Here is an 8,245-nt window from a genome sequence, read left to right on the forward strand (position 1 = left end):
CATGAAAGTTTGTATTTCAAACTTTTTTGTTGTTGTTTTGTTTCGGGTGCAAAATGATGAGTGTATGTAATCATCTTGTCTAGCTAGGTGTACGAGAAAAGACAAATTTCTACCTCCTTTTGTAAAGATTAGCCTTTGCCCCGAACATCGACTTTGGGGGCCTTTTGAGAGAGGGTTTGTAATGTACAATAAGTACTGCAACACATGTAGGTTTTGTTTGAAGTACATTGTAAGGGACATGCTAATTCAACATATGAACGGTACATATTCAACACGGGAGTACAAAGAGAGGGTGAAACGTTTGAGAGATTTGTTACATCTCTAAAGTCATTAGCAGAAACATGTGAATTTGAAACATTGACAGAATCTCTCATTAGGGACAGGATAATTATAGGCATGAGAAATGCTAACATTCGTCAACGCCTTCTCCGTGAAGCACGCCTGACCCTAAGCCAAGCCATCACAATTGTTAGAGCAGCTGAAGCAGCCACTGCGCATGCCAGTGAGATTGCAAAGAGTACTATGAGCACGAACGTCAAAACCGTCAGAAACCCGCTAAAGCTAAACAACAGCAGTACTCAAAGTCAACAATCTGCCGTAACTGTGGTGACAAATACCCTCATACTGATCGTCCATGTCCAGCACAAGGAAAAACCTGCTTATTCTGCAACAAGCTAAATCATTTTACGAAAGTGTGCAAAGCCAAGCTGAAACAACAAGCAGAGATTAACCTTGTAGAACAGACAACACAACACTCGCAGTCACAACCATTTCTCCAAGCAGCACAAAGTGAGTGAACTAACGATGACTGTCTATTTGCCATAGGTCCATCAGATGAGAGTAATGAACTACTCAAAGTATCTGTGCTCATCAATGATGTCAAGACTAAAGCTATCGTTGACACAGGTACGTCAGTGAAGATAATGAGTCGAGAAACTTTGAACACAATCTGCAAATTAGGACAATCACCTCTCCAACCTACAGGCAAGCAAGTCTATGCATTTGGTGCCAATAGTCCCATCGATGTTCTTGGAAAATTCTCTCTGCCAGTACGTCACAAAGCGCAGATGCAAAGAGCTGTATTCTTCATTACGGAGCACAATGGTCCCACTCTACTACGCTTGAACACTGCGAAAGAGCTCCACATGATCGCTGTTACATACAATGTTCATGTAGCACCGTCAGTCATCGACGAATTCAGTGATCGGTTCGTGGGAATAGGCAAGCTAGCAGGCATCACATGCAAACTACACGTGTATAATTCTGTTACTCAGCCACATCGCAGGATACCTTTCCACGTATAATATTTAACCTGAACTGAAACGCTTACAGGAATTGGACATTATCGAGCCTGTGCAGAATATGCCCACACCATGGGTCTCTCCAATTCGAGTTGTGCCTAAACCAAAGCAACCAGGAAAAATCAGGGTTTGTGTTGATATGCGAGCCGTAAACAAAGCTATCGAGAGAGAGCGGCACGTCGCTCCAACCATTGACGACATATTAGCTAAGCTGAATGGGTCAACCGTATTCACCAAGCTGGATCTAAACAGTGGATATCACCAGATCGAACTAGACGAGGCATCACGCTATCTCACTGTTTTCTCCACTCATGTTAGCTTGTATCAGTATAAGAGATTGAATTTTGGAGTGAATAGCGGAGCAGAACAATTCCAAAATCTGATACAGTCAGCCCTGGCAGGTCTCCGAGGCGTGATCAACATCAGTGACGACATAAGAACACAACGAGCGGCTAGTGAAGTGTATGCAACGTCTGAGAGAAAAGAACCTAACTCTCAATGGCGATAAATGCGAGTTCAACAAATCTTCGGTTGAATTCTTTGGGCATATCTTCAGCTCATTAGGCGTATCACCAAGTCCCACGAAAGTCCAATCGTTGATCGAGGCAGCACCTCCTAGCAATCGGGAAGAAGTCCGAAGTTTTCTTGGGTTAGCAACATATTGTGCAAGATTCATTCCAAACCTTGCATCACTATCTGAACCACTTCGTGATCTGACCAGACAGAGCGTTCTATGGTCAAGGGAAGAGCGTCACGCCAAATCCTTCAATGACATCAATTATGCAATAGCACAGCACTGTCAGATGGCATACTTCGACACATGTCTTCAGTCCACAGTCGTTGTAGATGCTAGTCCCGTAGGGCTATGTGCTATGCTAGTACAAGGCAGTGACCAAAGCAACAAACTCGTAGCACTAGCGAGCCGTTCGCTTACAGATATCGAGAAGCGGTATTCACAAACCGAGCGTGAAGCGCTAGCAGTAACTTGGGGAATTACACACTTCTACCTCTACTTATATGGCAGCGATTTTACAGTCACCAGCGAGAATAGAAAGATGGATGCTACACCTTCAGCATTTCGATTTTCTGCTAGAATACCAACCAGGTGCAACCAACCCGGCCGACTATATGTCGCGACATCAGTCACCTAGCACATCAACCGTTGAGCCAAACGCAGAAGAGCACATCAACTTCATCGTTGATAACGCAGTGCCCAAATCTATCAGCATGGATGAGATAATTGCAGCGACCACATCGGATCCTGTTTTGCAAGCATGTATCAAAGCTGTCGAAGGGAATAGCTGGCACTCAATTACACCAGATCTACAAAGCTTCAAAAACGTACAGAATGAGCTCAGCGTAACAAAAGATGGAAAAGTGCTACACCGTGATCACAGAATTGTGATTCCGTCTATCCTTCGCGATCGCATCATCACAATTGCACACCAAGGACACCAAGGTGTCGTTCGCACCAACTAGCTGATTCGCGAGAAAGTTTGGTTTCCAGGTATCGACAAACGCGTGGAAGAAAAGATCAGTCAATGTATTCCATGCCAAGCAACAAGCAGTTCAACTACGCGTGAACCTATCCAAATGTCAGCACTTCCAACACATCCTTGGAAAGAAGTCAGCATAGATTTCTCAGATCTTCCAACCGGAGAGCATCTTCTTGTCAATATCGAGGATTATAGCAGATTCCCAGTGGTTGAAATTCTCACATCTACTTCTAGTCAAGCGGTTATCCCACATTTGGATCGCATATTTGCATTGTTCGGTATTCCAGAAGTTGTCCGTACTGATAACGGACCACCTTTCAACAGCGAATATTTCATGAAGTTCGCGAAACATTTAGGATTCCGGCATCGTAGAGTCACACCGCGATGGCAACGAGCCAATGGAGAAGTTGAGCGATTCATGCGAGTTCTAAAGAAAGTTGTTCGCACAGCAACAGCCGAGCGTAAATCTTGGAAACAAGAGCTGTTCACGTTTCTGAGAAACTACCGAGCTACTCCACATAGAACGTCTGGGGCATCACCAGCTACAGTAATGTTCCAGCGTCCAATCCTCACTCGCTTACCTGAGCCTCAATCGCAAGCAGCACATGACAGCGAAATTCGCAATCGCGATAAGTCCATGAAGCAGAAGCAGAAGGTAAACGCGGAAAAGCATCGAAGAATCCGAGAATCGGAAATAAGAGTCGGTAACCATGTCCTTGTAAAGCGTGATGGGCATATCGGTAAATACACCACTCCTTTCGACACCAGACCATTGAAGGTCATAGCAATCAAGGGTTCGCAAATTGTTGCATCTCGTGGCTCCTACCGCATAACGCGAAACTCATCACACTTCAAAGTCTTAAAAGGTCAGCATGACATTCATGCTGCAACAGAGGATTACGATGATACACCATTGCCACAAATCGCAAACCCCCCTCGTAACGAGAGAATACAAACTCCTCCTATGGAATCTACATGACTATTATACTTAACTGTATAACTCACAAGAACAAAACGAAGACTTTTAACATAGACAATTTGTAGCATCACTATAATGTTGTAGTGACTTGAACTTTACTAAGGTCATGAATGTTTATCAACATTGTATATACTTAACATTTCAAGCATTCCTTTCGTTAGCACTTTCCGTTCAGCCAGCTTCAATAACAATAACATTCTACAGCTGCACATTTTAAACATTCTCTTAGTTTATTTCATCAATGGAACCACCCAGCAACAAGAGTGTTATTTTAGTTAATCCAATCGGATCGCACCTTATTGTTTTAATAAGCCAATCATCACATCTTTAGAGCATTTGGAAAAGTCTCCACACACTTATTTCACTCACTTCTCCTATCTTCAGTTTCTACAATCGGACGTGTTTTATAGGACGATTGCAGATTATTCAACAAGCGTTATCTCATTGGTTTTCACATTAATAGTGAGCTTTATCATCATCGTTTTATTTTGAGGACTCCATCGCAAATTAGATTTATGTCTTCAAGTTAATTTCGGAAAGTGTGAACTGTAAGTTTGTGTGCCTTCATTATATTCGCGTTTCGCTAGCTAGCTAGTCGCGCTCCACGTGCTGATTCATCCCTTCGCTATATCGCACTATTCTTCCGCTTCCTGATTCATTTTCCAGTTTCGTTCTACACTCAAGATATCAGCTCGGATAATTATTAATAACGGTAAGAATACTCATTTAGTTTATCCACAACATGTATTCCTACATTGGTGACCCCGAATTTTTTGTTGTTCTTCTACGAGCGATATTTTCTTTTGTGTGCATGATGACGACGACATCACCGCCAGCGGAAATGCTCGACTCCGACTCCGCCGCGGCCCCGGAGGCATCGGGCAGTACCGGGCCAGCTGTTACTGCTTTCGGACTCAAGCTACCGCCGTACTGGCCGAGCGACCCGGCACTCTGGTTCGCCCAGGTTGAGGCGCAGTTTTTGACGCGGGCTATTACACGACAAGAGACGAAATTTGCCCACGTCATTAGCTCTTTACAGCCTGAAGTAGCGCAGGAGGTCAGGGACTTCATCATTGCCCCCCTGCTAAGGATCGCTATGATAAACTGAAAACTGAACTCGTCAAACAAACCGGCGTTTCCGAACAGAAGCGAATTCACCAGCTCCTCAATGCGGAAGAGTTAGGTGACCGCAAGCCTACTCAACTTCTTCGTCGCATGCGTCAACTACTCGGAGAGTCTACTTTGGAGGAAGGTATTTTGAAGCAACTGTTTCTACAACGGCTACCGAATAATGTCAGAATTATTCTTGCTTCGTCATCCGACTCAGTCTCCATCGAACAATTGGCGGAGTTGGCGGATAGAATCTTGGAGATTTCTTCCCCACTTTCTGTTTCTGCTGTCGATTTCTCGCCTGCTAGTACTACTGGGGCTCGTGGGAGTGCTGTTTCCTCATCACCTCCACAAGTTTCTGCGGAGGTTCAACAGCTTTCCAGGCAGGTCACATAACTCACAGCACAGGTGCAAGCTCTGACTTCTTCCCTCCAGGAGGATCGTCGTAGTCGAATTAAGTCAGCATCGAGATGCATCTCGTCCAGTTCGACGTCCTTCCAGCTCTAAGAGTCCACGGAGACAACAGCGTCATCAAGGAGGTGAGTGCTGGTATCACTGGACTTATGGTGACAGAGCTCGCAAGTGTGTGAGCCCGTGCTCGTCCAGCCGCCGACCTTCGACATCGCATTCGAGACCGTATTCAACCTCCCAGTCATACCCACAGGGAAACGAACTAGCCAAGGAATAGCGGCGACAAGTTCCCTTGGCAGCAATCCTCATAGTCGTCTTTTCTTCATTCTTGTTAAGAACTCGGGCAAGCGTTTCCTGGTTGACACAGGAGCCGAAGTGAGTATTTTTCCCAAGTCACTGTTGGAGAAATCTCAATTTTCATCGGTCGAAGCGTCGAAGATCCAACTTCAAGCAGTCAATCATTCGCCGATTAACACTTTCGGTGAGCGATCTTTTACTTTGGATCTTGGATTGCGACGAGTGTTTCGCTGGATTTTTATTGTCACAGATTTGAAGACGCCTATATTAGGAGCGGATTTTCTTACTAACTTTGGTTTACTCGTAGACGTGCAACATCGCAGGTTGATCGACACTAAAACCAGTCTTAGTGTGTGTGGATTCAGCGCCTACACTGGGACTATCAGTCCCATGTATGTGAGAGGGGTTTCTGATGACCGCTTTCACGTTCTCCTCCGCGGCTACCAGGACATTACTCGCCCGGTATACAAGCCCGACGATGTGAAGCACGGGACTACTCATCATATCCAGACAAGAGGTCCCCCGGTTACAGGTCGCCCTCGGCGCCTAGCTCCTGATCGTCTTCGAGTAGCTAAGGCCGAGTTCGATCACATGTTAGACCTGGGCATTATTCGCCCATCAGACAGTAATTGGGCCTCTCCACTCCATATGGTCCCAAAGAAGACCCCAGGTGACTGGCGACCTTGTGGGGATTACCGCGCCCTCAACTCTCGGACGACTCCTGATTGTTACCCGATACCCCACCTACAAGACTTCTCATCCTGCCTCAGTGGTAAGACGATTTTTTCTAAGATTGATTTAATTCGTGCTTATCACCAGATCCCGGTCGAGCCGTGTGATATTCCAAAGACTGCAATAACCACTCCATTCGGACTTTTCGAGTGGGTTCGCATGCCCTTCGGACTTCGAAACGCTGCTCAGTCCTTTCAACGGCTGATGGATGAAGTTGTTCGTGGTCTCCCTTTTGTCTTTGTGTACCTCGACGACCTGCTCGTTGCCAGTACTACGGATGACGAACATGTGGCACACCTCCGCCTACTTTTTGATCGACTTCGTGAGTATGGCATTGTCATCAACACTTCCAAGTGTCAGTTTGGTGTATCTTCATTGACTTTCTTAGCCCACCACGTGGATCAGCACGGTATCTGTCCTCTCAACGACAAGGTGGAACACATCCGGGAGTTCCCTGCTCCTACTTCACTCACTACACTGAGAGAATTTCTTGGTCTCATGAACTTTTACAGACGTTTTATTCCTCACTGTGCTGATGTGCTCCAACCTTTGACAGATCTACTGAAAGGCAGGAAGAAGAAGAAAGAGTCTATCACACTCAATGAAGCTGAGCTCTTAGCTTTTAATCGAGCTAAACAGGACTTAGCTGACGCTTCTATCCTTGTCCACCCTCGATCTGGAGTTCCTCTCTGTTTACTCGTCGATGCATCAGACTATGGTGTAGCTAGGTGGAGTACTTCAACAGTTAGTGGACAACACTTGGCAGCCACTCGCTTTCTTTTCCAAGCGACTCCAGCCGGCAGCAACTCGGTACAGCACGTTCGGCCGCGAGCTCCTCGCTGCCTACCAGAGCGTGAGACATTTCCGCCATATGCTCGAAGGCCGGATTTTCACCATCTTCACCGATCACAAGCCCCTCACCTACGCCTTGCAGGCTAAGCCAAGCAGACACTCACCCCGAGAGATTCGACACCTAGATCTCATCTCACAGTTCACCTCTGATATACGTCATATCAGTGGTAAGCACAACACTGCAGCCGACGCCCTCTCTCGTCTGCCTATCGGTGCCGTCGACTCAACTTCCATTGTCGATTTTGCTGCCTTAGCTCGATCACAGAAGGATGATGAGGAGTTAGCCGACTTGTCAGACACTTCGCTCAAGCTTGAGTCGATACCACTTCCAGGCACACTCACCACTTTGCTTTGTGACATTTCCACTGGGAGTGCCAGGCCTCTAGTGCCAGTTTCGCATAGGAGAACAATTTTCAATTCACTCCACGGATTATCACATCCTGGTGCTAGGGCAACTCAGAAGGTGATAACAGAGCGTTTCGTTTGGCCGGGAATCAAGCGCGACATCAGGAACTGGACGCGTACCTGTCTGGAGTGTCAGAAGTGTAAAGTTCATCGACACACCAGAGTACCTTTGGGCACGTTCGCATCTCCAGATGCTCGATTCTCGCATGTTCATATAGACCTCGTGGGTCTACTTCCTCCTTCTGAAGGTAATAGCTATCTCTTGACTTGTGTAGATCGCTTTACCAGATGGCCGGTAGCTATTCCGATCCCGGACATTACTGCCGAGACGGTAGCACGGGCTTTTGTGGCCGGATGGGTGGCGAATTTTGGCACACCGGCAACCATCACTACAGACAGGGGAAGACAGTTCGAGTCCAAACTTTTCCTCGCCCTCACCAACCTACTCGGCACTACTCGTATTCGGACGACTTCATATCATCCAGCCTCGAATGGGTTAGTAGAACGCCTACATCGCCAGCTCAAAGCTTCGATCAAGACATATAACACTGTACGCTGGACTGAAGTGTTGCCCCTTGTGCTATTGGGGATACGCACAGCTGTCAAGTCCGACATTGGATGCTCCTCAGCTGAATTGGTGTTTGGGACAAGCATTAGATTGC

At 46.4% G+C, this 8,245-nt stretch overlaps 1 protein-coding gene across 1 annotated transcript; it reads left to right on the forward strand.

Moving 5' to 3' along the window:
• Window positions 1-2,894: 2,894 nt before the first annotated feature.
• LOC105438600 lies at window positions 2,895-3,776 on the forward strand. The gene has a single exon (XM_011666614.1). It carries the CDS (start codon window positions 2,895-2,897, stop codon window positions 3,774-3,776), a length of 882 nt encoding a protein of 293 aa, XP_011664916.1.
• Window positions 3,777-8,245: the final 4,469 nt, after the last annotated feature.

Source organism: Strongylocentrotus purpuratus, unplaced genomic scaffold (assembly GCF_000002235.5).
Source record: "Strongylocentrotus purpuratus isolate Spur 01 unplaced genomic scaffold, Spur_5.0 spur5_scaffold_4, whole genome shotgun sequence".
Classification (NCBI taxonomy): domain Eukaryota; kingdom Metazoa; phylum Echinodermata; class Echinoidea; order Camarodonta; family Strongylocentrotidae; genus Strongylocentrotus; species Strongylocentrotus purpuratus.